The sequence below is a fragment of the Ambystoma mexicanum genome, chromosome 14 (assembly GCF_040938575.1).
Source record: "Ambystoma mexicanum isolate Mex_15411 chromosome 14, UKY_AmexF1_1, whole genome shotgun sequence".
NCBI lineage: Eukaryota > Metazoa > Chordata > Amphibia > Caudata > Ambystomatidae > Ambystoma > Ambystoma mexicanum.
The window spans coordinates 216,098,630-216,125,511 of NC_090940.1; the positions used below are offsets into that span (position 1 = coordinate 216,098,630).

The 26,882-nt window shown below is 42.2% G+C and overlaps 1 protein-coding gene across 1 annotated transcript in view; it reads right to left on the reverse strand.

Moving 5' to 3' along the window:
- SOS2 (SOS Ras/Rho guanine nucleotide exchange factor 2) overlaps positions 1–26,882 on the reverse strand; it is a 1,344,468-nt gene that overhangs the window by 65,065 nt on the left and 1,252,521 nt on the right. The window contains exons 21-22 of the mRNA XM_069638977.1: positions 17,704–17,748; positions 13,831–13,940 (exon numbers count right to left, since the gene is read on the reverse strand). Of these exons, the coding sequence (XP_069495078.1) occupies positions 13,831–13,940; positions 17,704–17,748 (155 nt within the window). The remainder of the gene's footprint in view (positions 1–13,830; positions 13,941–17,703; positions 17,749–26,882) is intronic.

Here is a 26,882-nt window from a genome sequence, read left to right on the forward strand (position 1 = left end):
GTCTAAATATGTGTTAGTCCCATTATCGTCTTCCTCTGCATTTATCTTGTGTCTTCCCAACATAATGGTTGCAGCCCATGAAAACAACTCTAAAGCAGCTCTGGGCAGAAAGCACTCGAGACCAAGATTCATCTAGAATGTGCAAATCTGCACATGTTCCTAGAGTAGGAAGAATCAAAGGAGTTTCCACTGTTCCTGGACCAATAAAGTAAAGAGTATGGACCAGGAGGAACAGGAAAACAAAGATAGACACTGCACATGCATATATTATACACCAGAATATAAAGCATTTGTGCTACTGCAGTATTTCTTGAGTTTGCTCATTCTCTGAAAACGTGCCTTTTTCAAGATTCCTCATTATGCCTGTATACTACTTTAAGGAAGGAAAAAACATTTTTAATCGGGCAGTTCAGGTAAACCAGGTAGCTGTAGAATCTGTTCAATTATTGCTGTAAGCAGCCTCTTTATCGCAGGGCCATTTTTAGTATCACGTAATAAAGTATGTATGTTGACACTACGCCCAACAAGAGCACGATAAGCTCTAAGAATATATATGAAAACAGCAAGTAGGATCTTATGGGCATCATCATTTGTCAGAACCAAAGATTCAATCTAACAAATACTCCCTTTTCCACTTCTCGAAATTTAATTCACAATCTACCTCAGGCATTTTTATGATGCATTGACAATTTTCTAAAGTTCATTATCAAATAACTCTGTGGCTCAAGAAAAGGATTTACACACCTGCTATAATAACTATAAGGAGTGTTTCAGGAGATCCACTACCCAAGTGCAAATCTGCACTTATCAATTAATCTGTTGGTTTATAGTCCTCCTTCCTTGTCAACGATTGAGTCTGCATGTGTTGAAATTCTTCCTCTTGCCTTGCTTCCGAATCGATCATTAGGGGTGCGTCAGCCTCTCCAATGCAGATTTTAACATCGCTAAGATGGATCCAGCCTCCCCTGCCTTGAACCTTTACTGCAGAGGGAGTAATGTCTTTCACTATTAACGGGCCAACAAATCTAGGTTCGTGTCACTTTCTAGTAAAGTTCTAGATTAGCAGTGTGTCACCAATAAACAACGTGGGTGCTGATAACAGTTTGGAAACTCCAGCTGCTGAATGGTCTTCATCTGTGTGCTGAGACCAACCCCCTGGCACTTGAGTTGATCTGAAATGACAGACATACTAGCTGTCATACATGTTAAGTACTCATTTAATTAATTTCTTAACAGTTTTGCAGGACTCTGGGCATCACTTTTGCTCCTCGTTGGAGGAATTAAAGGCATTCTCATTTGTCTGCCTGCCACTAATTTGTGGGATGTGAGGTGATGGTCCGAACCAGGCTGATTCCTTAAGGCATAGAACGTTAAGGGCAAGCAATATAGCCATCCGTTCTTCAATGTCAATTTTAGCATGGCAACTCTCTTAAGAGGGTGTTGAGTCTCACATATCCTGTTTGCTTGCGGGTGATAAGCAGAAGAAAACATATGTTTAATATTCAATAACAATCCTATTTGTTCAAATACTTCATTAACAAAATGTAGTCCATTATCGGATCTCGGCACTTCACACACTACCCATCTTGCAAATACTTCACGTATTAAAAACTTCACTGCGCAAATGGCATCAGGGTGTGTACAAGGACCTGCTTCGATCCACCTGGAGAAGGGACACACCACCACTATAAAATATCTGTATCCACTACATACTTGCAGCATGTCAACATAATCAATATGTAAATGCTGAAAAGGACTATTCAGTTGAGGAATCACTCCTCTAATTGTTCACAGTGTATGCCCAGCGGTAAACGTTTTACATACGATGCAATTTAAAATGTAACGTGTTCTAACAGGTTTGGTACAAACCAGTCTTCTGCAATAGCTGTAGCAAGACTCTCCCTAGTTACATGCTGGGTAGTGCAGCTGTTCAAGCGCTACCCTTAATAATGCCACTGGCATCACCAGCTTTCCGGTACTGTCCTGTCGCCATAATGCTTCTGTGGGGGATAAATAACAACCCCTTCATTTCCATAACTCTTGCTCTTCCTGCTTCCTGTGGTGCACTACCTTGGATTTCCATTAACTGAGCTCTTGATAAATGGTTAAACCCTATTTACCACCATAATCTTAACCACTGTTTCCTTAATTTCTAGAGCATTAAAACTTGAAATATCTGGTGACTACGCAACCCTTTTGGCTTCTGTGTCTGCGGTTTTGTTCCAGCGAGAAATAAAATCAGTTTGCTTAGTATGTGCTATGCATTTAACGATCACTATGGCTACTGAGAGTTGTCGTGCCTTAATAAGCCTGTCCAATAGTGATGCATGCTGCACTGGAGTGCCACCGCTCGGAGGTAGCCCCTCCTTTTCCAACGTGCTAATCCTGCGTGCAGTTGACTTCACATAGGCATAGTCACTGTATATAATCACTTCCTGTCCTTCGTTTTTTTCAAGTGCTGCAATAAGCGCTTATAATTCTGCTGCTTGTGCTGAAAAGTGAGATGGTAGTCCTGCACTTGCCACAACCTCAAACTCGCTGTTTGCTCTATGCCTCACTATAGCTGCGCCGGAATGCCTTTTCCCACTTGTCTAATCAATTTTCGAAGAGCCATCAAAGAGAATCTCCCCTCCTGAAAATGCATTTTCTTTAACGCGTGGTATGTTATCATAAAACTCCTCGTAGCTTGCACAATCATGCATATGCTCATGCTTTGCCACTGCCACTGGCTTGGCTACAAATGTGGCAGGGTTCACTGTTTTATATCTAACAATTTTAAATTGCTGGATAACATATAACAACTTTGTACGGAAGCCATCGGAGATGTCAATGTACCCTTAGGTTTCTCCAACATGGCAAACAAAGCATGATCTACAAAAAGTGTCATGGAAAAAACATTTCAATGCTTGCAGACATCTCAATTGCAAATGTGGGGGCTGCCAATAACTGTTTGCACAGAAAATGCCCTTTCCTAACTGGGTCTAGCATCACACTGTAATATGCCAGGGGTTTGTACCCTAGTGTAGTTCTTGGTGCTAACACTGCTGTTATAACTGTCCCATCAGTATGTAAAAATATAAAGAATTTGTCAGCATAATTGGGAATTCCTAAAGCTGGAGCCGTACAAATTGCTTTTTCAAATCCTTCCTCAGCCCATTCTCTATTCACCTTATTTACCTGTGCTCTCTTTAAAGCCTGCAAAAGGGGTCTCGTGTATGAGCTATAGACAAACACCCATGCTCTCACATAATTATTTAATCCCAAGAATCACTGCATCTGCTTCACCGGGGGCGGTTTTGCAGTTTTCATAATTGCTTCAGCTCTTTCAGGTGTCACCTTTTTTCCCTCATGTGAGATGAACTGGCCTATATACAACACATCATCTTGAAAATATTGTAACTTCTCTTTATCCACCTTGTATCCCTGGTCTACGAGGATAGTCATTAGTTGGATCGAATCTTGTCTGCACTCATCTTCTGTTATGCTACAGATCAGAATGTCATCTATGTACTGTATCACAGTACTTTCCAAATCAATATTGCCAAGGTCCATCAGCAAGACTCTATTAAAGATCGACAGAGACTCACAGTATCCTAGGGGTAAACAAGTATGTTTCAGTCAAATTTGTCGAAACAAAGGATGTTACGTCTTGTGAGTCTTTGTGCAATGGAATTGGGAAGAATGCATTCTTCAAATCAATCACCATGAAATATCGCGCGTCTACTGGGATAGTACATAATATCGTTGCCGGATTCAGAATTAAAGGAAACTCAGCCTCTACAATCTGGTTAATCGGTCTCATGTCTTGAATGAATCTCCACAACCCTCCCTTTAATTTTTTCACGGGATACACCGCGGTATTACACACTAACCGACGGTACCAGAATACTTTGCTTCATCAATGCTGAGATAGTCTAAAAATGCCCTCATCGGCCTCTCTCGATACATTGGATATGGCCTCAACCGAGGTAAAATAGCTACTAGTTTCTGCTTTACCTGAACCTTTCCTACTCCTTTTAATAGGCCTACATCATAAGGGCCTATAGTCCATAAATCACTTGCCACCTTTTCCAAGTCTTTGTCAAAGAATGCTGGACGCGGTTGCATTATCCCCATGCGCTGTGGAATCTCCCTTTTCTCTATTCTGATCTAATACGTAATGCTCATAAAGAACACCAATTCATCATCTGATGGATCATCTCTAAGCATGTCAGCGTCAGTATTTAATCTGTACTCCTCCACAATGGCAATCACTGTTCTCCATGGCCTTCCCTCATCATCTGTGCCTTCAAGCATTACCATTCTCCTCGTACCATGTCTGCATCTAATTCTAAGGGGATAGTCTGCCCCCCTCCCCCTTCATCCATAGGTACTTGCGGTCTAAACAGAAATTCATTAGGTATCCTCATAGTCCTTCCCACTAAGCCAGGTCGCCATGTTAACAGAATGCTCATCCCATAAAGGAAAACTTTGGGATCCATCGGCACCCCTCGCAGAGCCATTTGCCCTGTAAATGCCAATATAAACTCCCCCACATTCATATAGTGTATCCCAGGAGTGGAGCACACTATACCTTCATCAGTAAAAGAAATCGTCATATTGTTTTGTCATTAAGTCTCTTCTTAGAATATTAACTGGTGTCTGCCGTGAACACAATAATGGAACAGACATATCACATTCTCCTATAAAGACTGGTAATTCGTCAGTAAAAGGAACTCTACTTGTAGCTCCAGAGAATCCCTGAGCATCTTCCCTCTCGTATACATGAACAAGTAGCCGCAGTGTCAATTAAAACTTAAAAGGATTTGCCTCCTATCGTCACATAAACCCTGTGTTCCTCTTGGGGGTCTGGTGCCACGGATAGTACTGAACACATCAAGTTGCTCTGTGAGCCATCCTATTGTGGATACATACATACATACCCCTGTACCTGTAAAATGATTCCTTCCTACCACTGTGACACCCCCTATTCTAGGTGTCAGTAGCTGTCCTGTGTTTGGGTTCTGGTGTATCTGCATGGGGGCATGCTGCGTCTGCCCTTGCAGTGAATTCAATGGGGGTTGCTGCAGCAGTAGCTGTTGCACTTGTGGTGCTTGTGCCTGATACACTGTCTGATCTTGGGCGAACCCATCCCTAGCTTGTGAGCAATATGGTGGAGGATAAGCTGTCCCCCCTCTTGCATATTGACCATTTCGTATATACCCTTGGCTCCCAGATGAACGTGCAATGTGTCCTGTCATTCCACAGTTGCAACATATAGGAGGGTGTCGTCTAATTAGCCCTCCTTGGTTAAATCGTCCTTGCACATTCTAATTCTCATCCTGCCCGTTCTGAAACCCATTTTGAATATTTTGAAATTCACCCCTTCCTCTGCAACCCATGCCTCTACCTCATGATATAAACCCACTTCTTCCTTGATTCATCGGGTGCTGATTATTCGCTTGCGAAGTATCCACTGCTTGCTGTACGTCTAGCCCTTCTCAGATTGTCAATACTGCTCCTTCTATGGCGTATTTTGACAGTTTTTTCTGAACTAATTTAGTTTCCTCCATATTTCTAGCATCATCTTTCTTTTTATTCTTCTTCTGTAATAGCCGACAGTGATGCACTATAGTCGACTGTATTTTGGGCCACAGTATTGCTTCCATTCCCACTAACTTCTTAAGTTGCCTTTGTCCCGACATAAAATGTGGTAAAATGCTACCACTGGTTTGTTTACTCCACAGCTCGTGCGTTTCAAGAGGCCAGTGCTCTAGAATGTCTTGAATATAAGCAAGCGGATCCTCATCTTCTTTCATGGCATAATTGCACCCATATCAGATACATCAGAAGTATTGTACTTTAAGGGCTCTCCAAACATCTGCCCTACAGTTATTAAATGGTGTTCCACTGTGTGCAGTGACACTCAAATAACCTGCTCTTGTCCAAATGTCATCTGCTCTTTCGCTAAGAATAGCTGCTAGGAGACCGTTGATATCCCCTACTGCCAAGGTATTCTCATAAATCCATTTTCCCGCACCCACCGTTAAGCTGGGGAGTTTGCACCTTAAATTATCCTTGTCCATCCGTGGCCATGGAATATACTGTGGTCTGGCACCTCCTTTCTCCAATAAAGGGAACTGCGTGAATCCCAATATGCAATCAGTTCCCATTGTCTGCCTATCCATAGTGGGGACAATGGTTCCTGATCGCTTTCTACCTGGCAATGACCTCAGCCTGCTCACATATGGCAGTGACTAGCCCTTCTCGCTATATTATCGTCCTCTAGGACGCTCTGGATATGCTACAGAATTTGCCATCCTATACTTAGGTTGTTCTAGATCAGACCATCTTACTCCCTTGTCGGTCTGCAGACATCCCACAGGGCCACATACACTTCTGGTTTCTCCCTCCTCGTCTGACATATCTAGCCCCCAACTAGTTTGGCTCTTCTCTCTTTCGAAATTATCTAAAGTCAGCCTGTCTAAGGACAAAGCTTTATGCTCGAGACTAAATGGGTCTCTTTATTGCGTTTGTAAATGGAAGACCAGGGATCGATCTCTCTTTCTTTGGCTTCCCGATTTGCTACCTTCTTTTAAATCCTGATAGATTGTAGTGGACAAGACAACCTATTATGCTCTAGCTACATTGGGACACTTGTCCTTGCGGCAATCCAGATAGGGAAACAATTTCCTTGCCAAAGCAAACCTGACTGTTACAAACCTAAAAACAGAGGGTTTTCTGCTGGACTCTGCTCCTTACATCCCTGAACTCTGCTCTCTTGCCTTGTCTTATTCAGCATTTGGCCACTGGTCCTCCAGTGCTCCCTCTGACTTTGTGAGACTCACATAAGTCTGGGTTGAACTTTATAAGATAGGCTAAGCTAAAGTTATAAAAAAGTTATCTAAGATTATATATGTTTGCATATATGTTTCAGGAGGTTTGATTATGTGAATTGTTCCCTTCATTGCTATTCTAAAGTTTATAACTCTGAATACTGCAATTGTTCTATTATATTGTGTGCTAGCACTTACCTTACTTGAATGCTACAAGCCATAGTGTATATAAATAAAACACCTATTTTTTAAATAACTCCTAATGTATAAGAGTTTCCTTGGACTAAATGCATGCTCGGAGTGCTGTGTGCCTCACTACAGCCCTCTTCCCTCCTAGACTAAGCCTTGCAGCACAGCCATTGCTACCAAATCTTTTGCTCAGGCTAAACCCAAGTGGTGTAACCCTGTTCTTGCAAGGTGAGCTTTCTAAAGTATTGTTAGAGATAGGACTTTGGCAAAAAACCTAACCGCTGGAAACTGTTTCTTCTGAACTGAAAATATATTTGAGTCAGGGATATCATTAGAACTTCACATTATTAAATACCTTCTTGGACCTCAAGTTCCTGTTGTATACACATTTGGTCAACCAAGTCTGCTGCCCTTTTTTACTTTGTAGGCTCAGACTATTTTTAATAATCCTGAAGGTACAGATCTCAGTCCTCTTTGGGCCCTGAATGGTCCAATACATGTTTTTCTATCAGATCATTCTGTGCCAATTGATCCTGTGTTTCATGTAGTTCCTCAGGGGAACATTTTGTCTTTTTTGGTGCATGTGTTTTTTTATTGTGTGCTTTTGCTCTTTACTAAAGATGTATTCATGCAATATAGGTAAAGTCTCAAGAGTAGGTGACTGATCATCATCCTATGCGTGCTTTTGATTTAAACTGCATTACGGCCTTAATTTCTTAGCTTTGATAATGTTCTTCATGATGGATTAGTCCTTCCGCCCATAGATTTAGCATCTTAGATATTATTCTCTCTAGAAACAGAAGTGTTCTTTGCAGCCACCATGGGAACACATCACAGCTTCAAGTCACCTCTGTCAGATAACGGACACCACGTCGCGCCATTATATAGAAAGTCACCACACCCATCTTCCTCCATTTTCCCTACCACACAGCAGTTGAGGGACTGCAAAACCCACATGGTGTACAAGCTATCCACCAAGAAGGCAGGTTGGTAGTGTGATGAGGAAACAGTGGTAGGAAAAACAAATCCATAAGGAAGAACACTACCAAAAGTTAGTAATTTGTTCTTCTAATGGATTCCTCCCTCCCACAGATTTGTCACCCCATATCTGCACAGAACTCAGGAGGAGGGAGGAGAGCGCAAAACCACCACCTACACCAGAAAACTCTAGATGACCGTTTGGCCAAAGCGAGCGCCATGCCTTGACAGGGAATACAGTCAGTTTGGCATACTGTGCCCCTCCCTGTCCCCCGCCCCTCTGCAAGGCATAAATGGCAGCCAGGCCTCTAGTCGAATGAGCCCAGTCTCCACTGGCCCCCGCATAGCCAACAAAAAGCTAGTCATCTTCTGAGGTCCCTTGTCTGAGAGTCACCGTGGTTGAGGGCCTGTATGGGGTTCAGCTGATGGAATCTCTCTTTCACCTTAAAAGGATGAGGCGGAGGGAAACATACAGGAAATTTAATATTCTGAGAGAGAATTCTGATACAACCTTGGCCAGGAAGGACAGTCTCAATCTCAAAGTCACCTTCTCCTTGGAGAACACAAAGTAAGGAGGTTTAGCAGACAGAGCCTGGAGCTCTCCTGTCGGACGCATTTATGGCCACTAGGAAAATCCTCTTACAGGTGATTTGTCTTAAAGAACATGAATGCAGCGACTCAAATGCAGCTCCCATAAGAAAGGTCAAAACCATGTTAAAATGCCACACAGTAACAACAGAATGACATTTGGGCAACTGGTTACACTAACCCGGCACAAACCGCAGGACTGGGGGAATGCTGAAGAAAGCGCTCACTCAGCAGTCCCTTCGAAAGGACAACATGGTCTACAGGGGCCTTTTCACAGTGACAATGTGTAAGCATGCCTGGGTGAAGGAAAGTGGGAAATTAGTGCCTAGGGAGGTGGACAAATCAAAGTGTCACCTGCACGCCTACCTAGATTTGGTCATATACCTCTGAGCAGAAAAGAGCATGTGCAGGATATTCAACATAATCTATCAACTGACATTTAAGACTGTACTTTGGATACCATAGAACTTTAGAGAAAATCCACCTTCACCCCGAACTTTCAAGGAGATAATGCCATTGACATCTTCTCTAAGGCTATAACACGAGACCTGGAAAAACTGGAGGACACCAACACAAGAAGGGATACACTACCTTAATGCACAAGAACAGTAAGCCCTTAAGACAATCAAGAACAACCCAGACAATCATCAAAGAGGCTGATAAGGGAGGAAACAGTAATCATGAACAGGGAAGACTATATTAAAATGGGGCTAACCCACCTAAGGACACCCTACTGCTATGAAACCCAAGCCCAATCCCTCATCCAGGATTAAGCTAGCCAATGATCTGGTGGCCAAGTGGCACAAACGAGGACTCCTGATGGTTGAGGAATTCAAATACTTGAAGACTGACCACCCCAGAATACCAACAATATACTTTCTCCGGAAAGTGCACAAGGCCTATGCTAGCATCCGGAAGGCAGACCAATTGTGAGTGCCATCGGATGGGTCACAGAGCCCATGGCCAAATAAGTCAACAACATAATCCAAAACGAGGTAACCAAAATCCCGAAGTACCTATGAGACTATGCACACCCTTGTGATTTTACTAGTGCTGCAAGCAATTGACTATGCCTTCGCCCAAGCCTCTGCGTCCTATTACTCTCACCTTACAATGACCAAAGAATTTATTGTATTCTCACTGATGACTAACATCTTCCTCTTTGATGACAAATACTATAGGCAGATGAAAGGCATTGCTATGGGGGCAACCTATGCTCCAGCTATTGCTAACCTGTTTATGCATCGATATGAGCAAATCCATGCCTTCAGCAACAGGGACTTCAGCTCTTATATCTATAAGTGGTACAGATGTAATGACGATATACTCATGATTTGGTCAGGCACAACCCACCAGCTAAACTCTTTCAAAGAATACCTTCTATTCTATAGCATTATTATAAAGTGCTAACTCGCCAGCAGGCCTCACAGCGCTCAATGACAACAGCTTTGGAATCAAACTAACTGGTACCCAGAGCCAACATTTTATTGATTTCCTCGACATTAGGATCTCAATAGGTAGCAATGGCATACAAACACAGACCTACAGGAAGACAACTGAGGTGAACTCTGTTTTTTTTCCCACAAGCTGCCACAGGAAAAGTGTCATAGAGAACATTCCCAAGGGCAATTTTATTCGGGCCAAAAGGAATTGCAGTAGCATTGAAACATATCTCGAAGAATGCAGTCTTCTCAAGAATAGATTTCTGAACAGAGGCTACCAACCTGCAAATATCAATTTCACAATCACAAAAGCCATTAGTATCTCGAGGGACAGTCTTCTCCAACCTAAAAAGAAAGAAACCAGCTCCTAAAGATGAGCCCATCAGATTTGTGACACAGTACAACCAGGCTAGCTACATGTATCAAAGAATCCTAAAGAAACATTGCCATATTCTGGAAATTGACAAAGACATACAGGACTGGATCTCTGACAGATCACAATTGTCGTACTGCAGAGCACCCACTCTCAAACTCATGCTCAGTCCTTCATTTATGGCACCATCAACACCTATCACTCACAACTGGCTTAACAAACAAACCAAATCGGGTTTCCATAAATGTGGGACATGCTCCAAGTCCCGTTTGGCACTATCTATAATCGCAGAATCAAGCAAATCATTAATTGTAGATCTAAATTTGTTATTTATTTGATCATTTGCGTGTGCAACCAAAAGTATATTGGCAGTACTACACGAGAACTAAGGACAAGAATATGTGAACACATGAACACGCTCAAAACAGCAGATGTCAGGTACCAGTTGTCTGTCCACTGGCAAGAAGCCCACCAAATGGATAAAAAAAGACATCAAATGTGTGGGCCTTGAAGTGGTCAGATGTGACTCTCAAGGGGGGGAACAGAGAACTCAAATTCCCCCAGCAGGATGCGCGACTTATATGCAGAACCAGGAATGTGGAAAAAGGTCTAAATACCGAACATGAGTTTAATGTCTTTCTCGAACATGACTTTTTGACCACCGTTTTCACCATTTTCTACATTGGCACTATTCGGAGTGTCAAGGATGTAATACATGTTCCACACAACAGGGAAGTGGGGCTACTAAACAATTACTAGGAGGGCTTGGCAATCGGGCCCCACCCACCAGGCTCCCCTTCTCCTTGCTCACAACCATGCGACATATGCTTATTTGTAACATATAAGAAGAGACACTACTCTGGCTGAGACCCCTAGCACAACAAGACCACCAGTCCCTCGCTTACCACCCAGCCCTCGCTCCCCTTGGTTACATTCATGAAAGTATGGCTTGTCCTTGCTTAATAGCATCATATTAAAAAAATAACCATTCCAGCCCACACCTCTAGCACACCAAGACTACCAGTAACCTGGTTTACTACCACACTAACATAGCTAATGGCATGCTTTATAGCAACCCATACGGGTAACAACTAATCCATGTTCAGAACCCGTGGGAAGAATCCCCACCCACCTCACCCGTTCTCAAAACTAATATCCGAATTGCCCGTTACGATAGCTCACCGAACCACTTGGTTGGTCTGGATCAACTTTTGTTAATAACTTTTTCTTTGGTGCATGTTTACATTACTCCCAACACATGCAGCATCATAGACTAACTGAGATGATTATTCATAACCCCGTAACAATGCGTAAAAACTCGGTTGAGTAGCATATCTCCCATAACAAAGCACGTTAGGCAGCTTAATTCTTGCAGGGTCACCTGTGGCAACCATACTATGACGCAAATGCCCATGTGAGTAGCCAGGCGAATCAATGTCTGACCACAACCGGCGAATCCCCATCCTTCCCAGTGGAGCCAATAAGCTCCCGCATACTATCCAAGTACCATTCAGCCAACCAGGCAGGATCAGACTTATCACCAACCATGGAAGACTCCTACAACTGAGGCATTCTGCCTCCCAAGGTAAGCTATTAGCTCAGGGATTCTGCTCCTTTCATTGAATGGCGCTTTCATCGTTTTGGCGCTCGAGTGGCTTCTTTTTCCCCAAACTCGTGCTCCACCTTAATCCTGGCAACTTTATACTTAAAGGGTGGCGCAGTGAACAAGATGCTTACCAGCCTCGGAACACTGCAGATGTTCTCACCATTTTACGTTATATTACTTGCTCACACTCGCAACACTGCGTATGGTTTCCCAATGTGGCTTTAAACTGCTCAGATGCATCTCGTCTGCTACTAGAGTATTACAGCAAAGGTGGCCAATGCTGCACGTGTGCCCCCATCGACTGCAGTTTCTCTCTTTAGGGTCTTATTATAAACCCTGAAACCGAATGCAAGCAAGTATCCCTTATAACTGATTCCTGCTCTTAATGAGTGGACTCCTTCAGCCGCCGGAATAACACGCAACGACAGAATTATGCACTGCACAACAGTCTCACGTTATCGCGCACCCTTGCCACTACAACACATCCTAGTCTGAACCCTAGTACTATTTTGACGCTGACCAGCCCCCAGTGGCTCACCACCCATACCCCCAACATACCACGCACAAATCTTGCACTGGCCCAACCGCGGCTTTCAACGCCTATTCTACACTAATACCGCAGGATTTGAGTTAACAGATATGCCCTCTGGCATCACACATAACCTTTTGAGACCATTGTACAAATGCCCCTCCAAGACTCAAATAAGCAATCTGGAATCCCAATCTAATGGCGACTCACTTAGGCATACTCACTCTCAGGCGCACACCAACCGCACCCATCACCACTTCCACGATCACCATTGTGGGACCTGTACACCCAAGCATTACATCAGCACTGATTAGTGGCAAACAAACCTGACTAATATCTTTTACTAATGACGGAAAACTTGTATTAAACAAAATGCTCAGGATCAGTCCTGATTTGGACCAACTAAACCCACACGCTGGTTCACAACAATTGTCCAACACACTCTTTTTCTACAGAAGCACTACTCAGTGAATCATACCAAGATTAACTCCAGGCATCACGCCTCACCATACCAACTCCTCAGAATGACCTAACTTGGTAAGCATACTCCTACTACTTAATTGACATGACACATATGAGCAGAGCCAAACAATGATACTAATCACAACGCATCTCCTTTTTCCTTTTTCCTTCCTTCCTTGGTGCATCTTGATTCTCTGCAACTCTGTGGGCTATTCCGAATTACATGCAATCGTTAATCATCTTGACAAATCAATATCTATATTTGTGTTATAAATACTTGAATTACTTGAGTATCACAGTCTAAAATGATGTACCCATGGCAATGTGGCTCCAAATAACTGAAATCATACCTTTGTATAACACAAAATGCACATGTCACAAAAAAAAACGTTCACCACGCACTGTGATCAAGCAATTCTTATGAACAACAGTAATCTTTAACAAACTGTATACACAGCACCAATTTTGTCGGATTCCAACAAGAACTCTCTAATCTATCAACCATCTGTGCCTATTCATTGCTGATGAAGATTCACAAAAATAGCAAAACATATTAAGATGTCCAGTAACCGGGATAGGCTGTGGGTATATACTTTGGGACATACAAATCCATTACTTTAAGATAAGGTTAAGATGTGTAATTCTCTGACAAAAGAATGTGGAATCAGCAGAACAAACTGAAGCAAATCACTTAAAATGGACTTCTGTTTGGAGTATTTTACAACTCACCAATCTAGCTTTCTTCACATATAAAGCAGGGCACTATATGATGCGTGATGCTATTTGTATTAACAGCCCCAAGCATAGAATACAACAAACATTTTGAGTTTAGTGGAACAAAGACAAACCTTTGAGTTTGAAGCATCTTGATCAAACTTCTTGCGCGGTGGGAGTGGAGGAGGAACCAAAGGCTCTTCACTTAGTCGATGTAAGCTGCCACAGGAACTGAAGAAAGACTCTAAATAGTTAGATAACATCATATGTTATTGATAATGTGTCAGTACCTTTAAATCAAAAATGTTAGACATTATGGGAAACTTGAACAAGTGTGCAAAAAACAGATTTGTATTAGACAAAGAAAAGGTCCTCTAAGGCCGAGCAGGGTCTGCATTTGAAAAGGTGTCCACATACACACTCTTATAAGGTGACAGCGACACAGGGAAATAAAACATCTGCATGGAGCTTCTCACTCAAAGGATGACATAACGAATGCATGCTGAGATATTGTATTGTTCCTTCTGGGACTAGCTTAATGTTCTATGCCAGGTAAGGAGCAACCTCTAGAACTAAAGTTCACAAAAAATATATTTCATTCACAGCTTATCACTGCGACTTTACAAGCAGGTTTATTCTAAAATTATGAAATAGAAGGCATGCAATATGGGAAAGAGGTTTTGCCATCTATTAGTGTCTTTCCCTAAAACTATCCAACAATGAAAGGAAAACTTGGGTAAGGTTTTCTAGTCAATATTGCATTGTAGCAAAAAGCATAACATTTTAGATTAATTTAGGTAGTTTAAATGCTGCCCTGCTGACATATTTAAAGTATGCAGACTACCAGGGATGTTGGCATCTTGAACAATAGAACTAGGTTTTCGTGCTCTAATACCTTAATAAAAGCTAATGGCCTAGCCTCTTGCGGAAAACCATTGTTCACACTACAGTGTTTGCTGTCAAACAGATGCTTGATTGAGTGAGGACACGTCTGCCCCCAAAAAGTTTAAACCCCCTCAAGAAGCAAAAAGGGTCATCCACGCTTAAAGTTTATAAAGGCTTTTATCTCTAGGATGAGTAAAATGTTGATTGCATTGCAAGAAAGCTAGTATGGAGAAAGGTAGCATGAAAAATGTTGCATAACCAAATCAGGTCTGAGGTGACCACACATTTAATAAGAGGCTTTCAGACACAGTCCCTTGTTAGAAAATTAGCAGTGCCACTTTCTGGAGCATACCCACCCGCTGTGGAAGACAACTGAGGCGCAGGTGAAACAATCATGCAAATTGAATTGTAGGACAAGGTTGATCACTCACTGCAAAAAGGATAAGTCACGTAGAAAGTGGACTGCAGTTGACGGTCTATGTGGAATATGCCATCCCTCATGAAAGTGTTTTCCTCCCAGACATATTCACCATAAGTTAAAAATAACTTAAAATATTAGTCGGTCGAAGTAAACTCTGATCACCACTTGCAATTTGATTGTGTACAGTTTCTTCGGTGGCACAGAGCCTAGGACAAAAACCAGTGAGAGATATCACCTGGTGAGAATTAGTTTCTTAAATGATCTTGAGGATGGTTGATGCGTAGAATCTGTGTGCCAGCATGCATGGCCCTTAAGCAGAAAAATCCAAAAGTGACAGCGACTTGGAAAGTTGTCATACAAGTAGGAAATGTCAACTTGTAGGAAATCAAGAGTAAGAGTAAAGAGGCTTCCTAAACATCACAATAACAAAGTTGAATTAAAAAGAAGTCTGTCTTAAACTGAGAGGAAATACATGGAGAAGTCAAACTGTATTCTGAATGAGACGTTATTAAAAAAAACAATGACTTCTCAGAATATTTGCCTACAGGCCCAACCAAACATCTGTCTGATATCTTGCAGATGACATAGCGAGGAAAAGGAAACATTATAAGATATAATGGACCCAGCAATAGAAGATCAAGCAATAACCACTGAAGATAATTAGATCATCAGTTAAAAATCTGAATTATAAATGTTGCCAAATATACAAAGACAATGTTGGTATGAGGATGAAGGGGTCCAGGTGAACTTGTACCTTTTGTGGAGAGGCAGACAAGGAGTGATGTTGATACCGACTGTCCCTCCCTCTTCTGACCGTCAGAATCATGGTTTACAGCATTACTGGAGCCTTCTATGGCCTTTCCAATCCATATTTCTTAAGATGTGTTTCTTTTGGGGCATCAATCAGGACTGCCTTACTCATTGCTGTGCAACCCACAATAGTGGCTTGGAGAAGTTCAGGCATCGGTGGAAAAAGCGAAGCCTTTCTAGAGAATTTGAAAACATCTTTTTTTGTTTTAAAACTTTTGGAACTACGGCACAGCCAGAAGATCGAAGGAATGATAGGGGAGTTGACTATACTGATTTAACAAAGCTACCATCCTGCGTCTCTCATGCACTGCATTTTTTGTCCTCCTTTGCATAAGGGTGTGATGGTACACACTATGGTGAATACATATAGGCCGGCCATTTCATAAGCAAACAATTAGGTCTTCATAAAACTGGCGGGCCAACACAATTTGTTTATTGAAGTTTTTAAAGGGGTAAGATTGTTCCGGACTCTGTCTCCAAGATATGCATATTCCTGTAGGATGTAAACAAGTTTCAGGTTCTGCTTGTAGTGTGTGTGGACTATGACCATTTGTCATTGATTGCCTTGTCCAGTAAACTGAGGAAACTCCCACGTTGTTTTCGTTTAGATCTTGTGAAATAGTGTTAGGTTCCAAAGACTTGGATGTCACAAGAAAGATGTTGCCCTGGAAGTGGGATGGTTCACAAAACCTGCCGGGCTAAGACGGACATCAACATATCGCCACCTTCCTGGGCTACCCTTGGCTCAGAATGGATTAGGAATCTCTGACCACAAAGGGGAACAGAGAAGTATATTAAATTAAGGCAGTTGCCTCGCCAGTGTGAGCACTGTTGGTAAATGAGGTATTGAGCAAGCCAAGAACTTCCAAAAGGGATGTATTAGCCTCTTAAGACTTGATTAGAAGATATTTTAAAAGTGGTACACATGTTAGTAGAAGCATTGTTTAATATATTTCATTTTAACCTGATTGACCAGTTGGCTTCATTAGTGATAAGTAAACTTTGAAACAGTGCTTTTAATATAATACTATATAGCAAAGTCAACAGCCTATTAAAAAGTCTGATTAAAGATAATTTAGAACTGATTGGCCTTTACATGACAGAAGAGTTCGTTATGAAGTGCATTTATATTGTTCAATTCCAACGTTAGTTGGCTGCCTGCCTATATGACTGGCGACTGAGGAGTTTTCATCGAGAACAAAGCAGGCTCAGTTGATCAAAAAAGAGAAGGATCAAAGTTGGTGGGGCAGAAAAGGAGTGAGGAGCTGGTAAACTCACACTGAAGAAAGGAAAAGGGTTTTACTAGAATATGATACTTATGCAGCAATATAATGTGCAGGGCTGTGCTAGGCTAGGACAGTTACACAAGGACTGGATAACTGGATGGTCTGACTTTTTGTTACTTTACTTTTAAACTACACTACAAAGACACAGCAGAAAAGTTAGACTGTTAAATAGTTTACTGCCATTGCTGTTTGAAGTAAATAGAGGAAGCAGAACTCGTGCCTTCATTTTTTTAAACAATCCATGAATTTACAACATATAAATGTGTGGAAAGATTGGAATTTGCATATAAACATAATTTGTTCCTTTTAACAAGCTGGAAAAAATATCTGAACCGAGAAAAAACAAATACATCTGGCTATTCATTACAACCAGCCATTAAATACAAAGAGTATTGCAGTCCTATATTTAAATATGTCACACAAAATGAAGTCCGGTACTATATACGCTAAATAAGGCATTCAGCACAAATAATTGCCTAGTGATTGTCGAATATTGTATTTTGAAAATGTACACATTTCTATGTACAGCTTCATCACATTCATGTATTACATACATGTAGCACAGAGATGATGTATTTTGAAAACACTTTCACAATTGTACTTACTTGAATGGGGCAAATGTACAGGAGCAAATATGCTGTGGCAACTTCCTGAAAAGCAAACAGACACATCCAATAAGAATTAAAAAAATATGTCTTATAAGAAAAGGTTGTATGTCAAATGTCATACACACTCCAGAAAAGGTCCAGGAGAAACAGCGGATTACACTGCGAATACAATTACATACAAACACAAAGAAATCCCCTTAAATGGTAGACTTTTTTCTTTTATATCTTCTACACCATATATATGGACTCAATCCAATAACTTCAATGTATCTTAAAGAGTTTTTTTAATTAAAATCTATTCTTAAAAAAGTATTAACTTATTCTTTTTCAAAATGCCACATAAAATGCAGTGTCAGAAGCGGCCTTGTTTGTTTCGTTTTGCTCTCCTGTAGTCTCCGAGTTGCGGCTTGACACATTGGTTATGCTTTCAAAGTCCTTTCCTCTGTTCTCGGCTTGGTGCGGCTCCTCTGTTCCTCCGTTTCAGTCGGATCTCTCTGTGTGTGGAGCTGAGAGAAGGACCCGAGAGCTGGGAGCCGTGATCTGCGGCCTGCCGCGACCCATAGACCTGTGAGCTGAGGAAACGGCAGCGGCTGCAAACACGGCAGACTAGACGGTGGATCCAGGGTAGAGCTCAGACTGGATAGTGGCGAGTGCAGTATGGTGGAGGTCTACAGCACTGTCGTTTCTTGCTGGGGGATCCGTACAGTGGCGCACAGTGGGGGCAATTCCACTGCGTTAAGTGAGATTGGCGAATTGGTGAAGTGGTGGCCAAGGGATACAGCGTAGTCTGCAGTCCACAGTCAAGCAGACCAAGCTAGCCACGGACCCCTTTGACTAAAAACAATTCTGGCAGAACTTGTGAGCACGATAATAACAAACTAAACTGTACTAACTATCTGAACTAAACTGTTGCTGAGGCTATCGGGCGACTGGGGACTGCGGAGCATAAACCCTTTGCCCACACCACCCCGGGAACTTCAGGCAACCTGTTAAAAGGAGTAATGGAACAATTAGACCTGGTTAGCTCCGGTCAATTGGGCAATCAAGCATTGGTGCACGAGGATCCCCCTACATTTAAACAAATGGAAACATCACCTCCTGATGAGATGATGACTAATAGTGAAGGGACAAGTTGCCCGCTTGAAGTTTCAGTAGTGATTGGACAATGCACTTCCTCTCCGATGAACTTGATGTCCGGTAAGGAATGGTTGGGGACAGAAAACCAGGCGCACTTGCTTTGGGTTTGGAGGGCTTTCTATCAGAGGAAAGATTGCAGAGTTCTGAAATTACTGATACAAGTGATGGGAGGATAGCAACGGTTCCTCTCTTGCTTAAAGGCACTGCACTCTAGGAAGCAGTTACAGAAGGGGCCAAAGGAAAAGAAACTACACAGGGAATAATGTCCCCTCGTACATACTCCAATCTTTACATTTGGCCATCGAGGACGATCTTCTCCTCCTCAAACAAACAAATTGTGGCAACCCTCTTTGAAGAAAGGATGGCAGCCGAATGGGCTATTAACAGCTCCACTCTCCAAACAGATGTTTTCCAATAAAATAAAAAAACAGACTTGAAAAAAGATAATAGTGGTGAAGTGGAATCATTGAATATTCCTGGAATTCCGACTTTTAAAAAACCAACTAACTTGGCATCCTACTCCTAATGTGGTGCGAACCCCATCAGCCATATTTATACCTGATTTGGTCACGCCTGACGAGAATACATCTTCTTTAATAGGTGATACTTCTTTAAACTTGAAGCCCATGGAAGAATTGGGTGTAGCCCAAGGAGCCATAGCGCCTCGAGAGGACAGTTCCAAAGATATTTTTCATCCTTCCCTGGCTTTAAAAGCCTAGGCAAATGATTTGGACCCATCAAGAAAGCGGCTACGACCCACAAATAAAGAGACGGAAACGCAAGAGGGAACAAGAGCAAAAAAAAAGAAAAGACATTGAGGCTATCAGTTCAGAACTTCTGACTGTTGGAGGAAGGCCGGATAAGAACTATATGAAGCCCACTGACAAGACCGAGAAAGGGGACACCATATCGGATGAGGATCTTCTGCTGGACATGGTGGCAGCCCAAGTAGAAGCCTCTCCGGATAATGGTTTACCGCCAACCATAAGTGGAAACTCCTCCGAGACAAAGCCCTGTAATGATTCTCGGGCTTCTTCAGGAATTGACGCCAGTACAATGGCGGCCCTAACAATTTCAATGTCTCCATTCGTAAAATTATACAAATCTCTTAATGACGCTCAAAAGGACCAGACAACAGTCCTTGCTATGTTACGCCCAAACATGATATTTATGGAAGGGTTTGTAACTGCCTTACAAATTTGGATAAAAATACCTCTCAGATAACTGACGTTTTGCATGCAATAATAAATCCAATCATCACGGCACAAGAAAAATGTTGCAAGGTATGTAAAAATAGCAGAAGTACTATGGACATAATTCACGTAGGAGAAGATCAACCTTTCCTTGCAGTACTGGGAAGTCGAATAGATTACCAATCTACTCCATATGACAAGGAACAAACTACAAAGAGTCAAGTAATCAGCAAAGTATCTCATACGGCCGAAAGGGAAGAAGAAGGCAACCAGCCTCGGCCAGTACAAACAGATTCTCCAGCAGCCCCTATTGGGATGGCCCCTAATGATAGGAGTAAAGACATCGGAAGAGAGGCTGAAGTTACTACACAACCTGAGTTGTGAATGTCCAGGGCAGTGAGGAAAAAACTGTTTAATATATATATATATATATATATATTTTTTTTTTGTTATTGGTTTATATAAACCTTTAACAAGTAGTCAAGACAAAACACAACATATACATATCCACAGTTCCATTTTCTTCATCATCTGATCAGTTTGTTCTCAGTTTAATACACAGATTTCAGGTCTGATGTGCATGAATTAGTCCACATTGACCTTTAACTATAGCTGGGCTTCGGAATTATGGGGCCAGCATCTAACCCGTCCTTTAGCACACGAATAAACGCCACTAAAGCGTATAGGGCAGGCCGTTTAGAGCCGTCAAATAGTACTCTCCACCAATCATCCGCCGTCAGGGTTTGATATTTGCAGATTATTGGACCAAAAATATTTGTTCTTTGGTTAGCGAACCCAGAGCATGACATCGTCAAGTGTTTTAGAGTCTCGATTTCAGTGTAACAAAAGCGGCACTTTAAGTCCAGGTCGGCATGTTGTGACCACAAACTTAGACGTTCCTTAATTGCCAGAGTGTTCAGCCTAAAGTGCATATATAAGGCTCTGGTATGTTGGTCTGGGAAGCAGTTTAGATAATTTTGCGTCTGCCCATAAGCTCTGTTTTCTACAGGGACATCTTTTATTGTTTTCGATTCGAATCTAGCCGTGCATGTGTTGATCCAGTCTAATCTCCACATCTTCTTTTTAGCCTGGTCTGGGTTGTCCATCAGGGTCTATATCGCAATGTCGTACATTTCTAATACCTCGAGACATAGTTTGTTCCATTGGAATAAAATTGTTTCTGAATTTTCTTTTCCCAATGGCTGTAATATGCGAACTTGAGGAAGAGGGTAATTTACCCTTGTTTTCCTGAACAGACTTACTAGATTCCAGGCAACGCGTGCTTGGATCGAGATGTAGCCAAGTTCGAATCTTATACAGGCCGTGGAAGTCCCCTTTGGTAGGCGTAACACTTTGGACCAGAAAATATTTTCCAATGAATTCCACAACTCGTGTCCACATCCTAAGGCGTTTTCTCTGCCATATATGAGTGCAGGCACTACTTTTTGTTGAAAAAAGATGACAGTTGGTTTCAGAGAAAATTTGCCAAATTTTCTATTAATCATGGAAGCCCGACAAGCCAACTGGCGACATTTGTTTTTAGTCACCTCGCCCCAAGGTGAGTCATATCTGTTCACGTTCATTGTCATACCTAGATATCGGGTGTTCTTCACAATCTTGATCGGTTCTTTATCAAGGTATCAGTTGAATTTTTTCACTTTCCCATTGTTGCCGGTTAGTTTTTCAAGGACCAAGATCTCACATTTTTGTTTATTTATTAGTAAACCATTTGCCAATAAATATTTTTCGAGAATGGTAAGTTTACGCTGGAGACCTATTGGTGTAGAATCCATAAGGATCAGATCATCCGCGTAAGCAAGGTAGTCAATATGCGTACCATTCATTTTCGGTGGGAAGGGGGTTAGATCATTGAAGATCTCCTTAATGTCTGATATGAACAAGTTAAAGATGATGGCTGCTAAAGGGCACCTTTGTTTGACCCCTCTATGTGTGTTTATAGGGGCTGATAGTGAACCTTTTAGATCCAATCTGATTTTAATAGTGGTGTCCGTGTGTAGCTCGCGAATAGCCTCCAGCAGGCTAGGTGGACAGTTCCACGCGCTCAATTTTTTCCAAAGTAGGTCTCTGTTTATGCTGTCAAAAGAGTGGGATAGATCTATTAGGGCCAGATATACTTTTGCGGTGGATCGATGTCCTTCCATCTTCAACAAGTTTATCAGCAAAAGGTTCACTCCACAACCCACTCCCTCGACAAACCCCGTTTGTCTCGGATCCACCCGATTGGAGGCAATTGACCACTTTAGTAGTTTCTGTTGCAGGAGGGTGGCATAGATTTTTCCCAACACGTCCAAAAGCGCAATAGGTCTATAGTTTTTGGGATTGCGTCTGTCGCCCTTTTTGAAAATTGGAACAATCACCGCAGACTTCCACGATCTTGGTGTACTGCGACATTTGACAATCCTGTGGAACAAGATAGTACAGAAGTCTGACCATTCATCCGGATGTTGTTTGATGGAGAAATTGGTCAGGCCGTCTGGGCCTGGAGCTCTAGAATCGTGCACATTCTTAATAACTTGGAAGATGTCTTCTCTGGGGAACGCAATCTCCCATTGAGTAAGATTCAGAGAAACCCATTCTGTAACTGTCACATCCCTACAAAAAAAGATCAGTGTAGAAGGACGTCCACTCTGCTTCTGAGACCAAGTTTGCTTGGAGGGCATGTTGCGGAGCTAAATTGTTGTTTATTAGTCTCCAGTATTCTCTGCAATTGTTACTCACCATTTTGGACAGCATAAGCTCAGCGTCATATTGTAACATAATCGCTTTGTGGGATATGAGCCAGTTCTTATATGCTTGTCTTATGATTCTTTTTTCTTTGTTAACATTGGCGTTGCTTTGCCTGCGTGCAATTCGTAGATCACGACGTAATGCTCTTTTACGTTGAAGAATTTCAAGATCAAATCTATGTTTAGATGAAAATTCAGCATGTTTTAGTTTATTTTTTCGTTCCTCAAATTGCGACAACAGATGGAAGTATTCAATTGTCTCAGAGTTTTTTTGAAATTCGGCGGTGATATGAATTGGCTCTTCAGTTTCAAGATATAGCCGGATTCTACACGCTCCAGTTTTCACTGCATGCGGCCACAACCTATTGTTACACTCATTAGAATTATTAAAACTTAAGGTCACCATGTCGTGGTCGCTATGGGTCATTTTGATAATCTCCAGGCGAATTGCCCTCATATGTACATTTTCGGAGACAAATAAGTAATCAAGAGTCGAGCTCAGGTCACATCTTCTCCAAGTCGGTTGTGCGGGAATATCGCCGGCTCTTTGACCATTTAACATTGTAAGCCCTCGTAGATCCATTTCCGTGCACCATTGATTTATTATCTTCTCTTGGCGGGTATTAGATGTCTTTTTGCCGCCCGGTAGATTTAGATGTGTGATGCAGTCAATGTTAAGATCTCCACAGATGATTAGATCAATCAAGTTCTCCTTTTCTGTTAGGTCATCAATTATGGATGTAACTTGATCAATAAAAGTCTCTGAGCTATCGGCCAAATGGTTCCAATATAAATGTATGATGTATAGTTTGGGTACGAGAGCGTTTCCTCCCGCTGAAGAACTAATCACCACTACTTGAATAAAAGGAGAAGGGTTGAAGGATTTGTCAATCTTGAGACCAGACGCTCTCTTTGCCGCCACTAAAAGCCCAGCCATAGGTCTGCCCTTGGGCTGATTGATCGCCGGATTTATCGCAATTTCGAAGCTTTCAAGGATGGGAGTTTCATTAAGCCAAGTTTCCTGCAAACAAATGAGATCTAGATCAAGGGCCCAAGGAGTATTAAACAAATGCATAAAGCCTCTTGTATTCAAAGACCCCATTGTGCACGGTTAAGGTTTCCCTTGGGCATTACTTGTCCACTTCGCTGTTTAAGGTGCCAGCAACCCAAGACCAATCGTCGTCTTTAGCGACTGAGTTGGCGACTTCTTCTCTCTCACCGCCGGTAGTTGGCGCACTTGCAGCCCCTTGAATTGTTATCCTTATGAGATCATTCATAGGTATTTTATCCATCAAGTCGGATTGAGGGACGCGCATTTGTAGTTGCGTTGTTTGGGGTTGTTCAACGTTGGTAGGGTGAACATCTGGTTGGGTAGCTCCGCTGACAGGCACACTACGAGGGCCATTTTCTAAGGCTCCAGACACAGATTGGTTTACTACTGCCGATATATCAAACCCTAGAGACATTAGCACCGGGCCCGCTTCCAATAGGATGTCTACTATGAGTTTTGATTGTAGGTAGAGTATAACCGCATCGTTTTTGTTTTCGTCAAAAAATTCAATGATTTTCAGGTCTCCCGATTCAATTGCTCTGAGGCTTGGCACGAGATGACACAGCCATAGTACATTCTGGCGATTTAAAATTAGATCATCCGAAGATTCTATGCGCTCCAAGAGTACTTGATGCAGGGCCTGTGATTTTGGTACAGTGCTTTTAACTTGTTTGACCTTTGCAGATTGAAAAGGGTTCTTACTGTTTCCTGTCGTGCTAGGCTTATGCTTTATAGATGTGTCAGAACTGTTGAGCTGCAGCACGCCAGGTAAGCACTCGGGTTGCATATTCTTCTGCACATAGGGCTTTAGGATGGCCGCTGATTGGGGCTCGTTGAAACTAGCAACATTTTTTTGAACCTCTAATATTTTTTCCGTAGGCCAACTGTATTGAGTGACTGGGCCGCCAATTTCATACCTTTCTCGTCCAGTGTCATGAAACTTGGCATGGACTTTACAGGACCATCTTGTGGAGAAGTGGAAAGTTGCAAGACTTGGCAGCTTTTAGATGTTTTCTTGCATTGGCTTGCGCTTTTTTCTTCACTCGAAGTTTCTTTCTCAGGTATTGTAGCGGTCATCTGGACTTAAGCTGCAGATTCAATCATAGCAGGCAAATCAGAAGATTGAGGAAATTTTAGATCCAAGTTTATAGCACACACCTCTTTAGGTTGTTCTACCATAACACAACGTGGCGTAAGTGGAGCTGGTTCGCAATTGACCGATGCCGCAGCAGCTTGCTCACTCTGTTCTTGGTCGTTGACTTCCTCATAAATTGACAAATTCAAAAGATCTGCGGATACGCTGCTGAGACCTGAGGGCGACTCTAAGGCTTCATCCGGCACAGTCACATCCTTTTGACAAGCTCTTGTTTCGCGACTTTTTTCCTTTACAATAGTTCTGTTTACCGTGACATTGACGGTTTTAATGTTTAAGAACTTACGTGAGTCATTCCCACGTTTTGTTTTTTTGATAGGTTGGTTTTTCAGTTTTTTTTCGCGGATACCCTTTGAGTTATTTTTATTCATAGGTAACCCTTGCGTAATCGTAGGCTTCTTGAATATATCATGGAGCAACGAAGCGTTTGTATGCGCATCAGGGAGTAACAGTGTTGCATCCTCGCCAACCGGTTGAAGCAGAATTCCCAGATTGGAGGTGGAAGCTGTTTGAGGATCTAAAAGCGCCAAGTTACCTGAGGATTGGGTTACGGTAAGGATGTCTACAAACTGCGTGGGCAACGCCTTCTCCTTAGAGTGTGCGACAGGTACTTGTAAAGGTGCACTAGCACACACTTCCTTATCAAAGATCACGTCCGGTAGATCACTCTCAGATAGCTGCATACTTAATTCATCAGTATTCTCAGTGATTGGGGCGACTCCTTGTCGTGCGGCGTCAGTTAGTGCAGTATTTGTGGTTAAAGTATCCAAAGTGTCTGGAGCATTTTCAGTTATAATTGGTCACATAGAACAACTCTGAGAGGTTTCACAACCAATAGGGGCTCCAGCAGTACATCTTTTGAGGTTTTGTTTCACCACATAATGTGTTGCATTTCTTTTTTGGAAAAGCGTTAGAGCTTCTTTAGCCACCTCTGCCAAGAGTTTCTTGTCTAAGTTGGCGTTTTTAGTACATTCAGCTAAGGAGTCAAGGGCCAACTCGGTCCTCTTTTGAGCACCACGTAGTGACTCTTTATAAGAGCTGTGTGCATTTTCAATATTCGTGAGCTTAAAGTTCATTGGGGCAACCAGATTGAAGAGATCTTTGATGTTGTCATTCAAGTGTTCATACATTTTCAAAAAAGGGGCAATTGCCAGTGTCATCGATGATATTATGATGGCTTGAAGATCTTTTGTGTTTTGCTCATGGCCAACTGTCTTACACTGTGGCAATTCTTGTCGTCCACGGCACTTTCGACGGTATGGCAGCCGTCTAATTTTTGGAAAAGGGTGTTCCATTAAGGACGAATTAGAAGACGAGTCCGAAGAGGAATCAGCTGCTGAGCAAGAAACGCCTAACGCTTCTCCGTTTAAGGGCAGGTCGTCATTAGAACCGTCCGAGTTAGATTTAGACATGTTTTTTTGACATTTTGACTTTCTTCATCTGAGAGCATCTGATGCTTGGTGAAATGCTTGAGTCAGCTCTCCTTCGTTTGGAAAGACTCCCTGTGCAAATAATTTGGCTATTTCGTTTTTTAGCACAAGAAGGATTGCCAGTGAAGTCGGGTTCAGTGAGTATGCCCGATTCCTTGGGTAAGGTGTTATTTAATGATTTATGCGTTCTTTCCTTGTTTAACTGAGTTAAGTCTGTAAGCAGTTTATTAACGATGTCCAATGAATTTCGTCGGTTTCCGTGATGGTACAAGGCGTTTACATTCGCTGCTGGGGATGACTGCTGTGATCGCGCTAAATCATGAGCCAACAGACCATCCACCTCCATGTCATCAGATGTAGGAAAGAACACATTATTTCCATCAACAAGTGCTGTCGCTGCTTCCAAATTATGCAACGGAGAGGGACCAAGTTTCTCAAGAGAACTGTAAAATCTAGGGCGGGGGG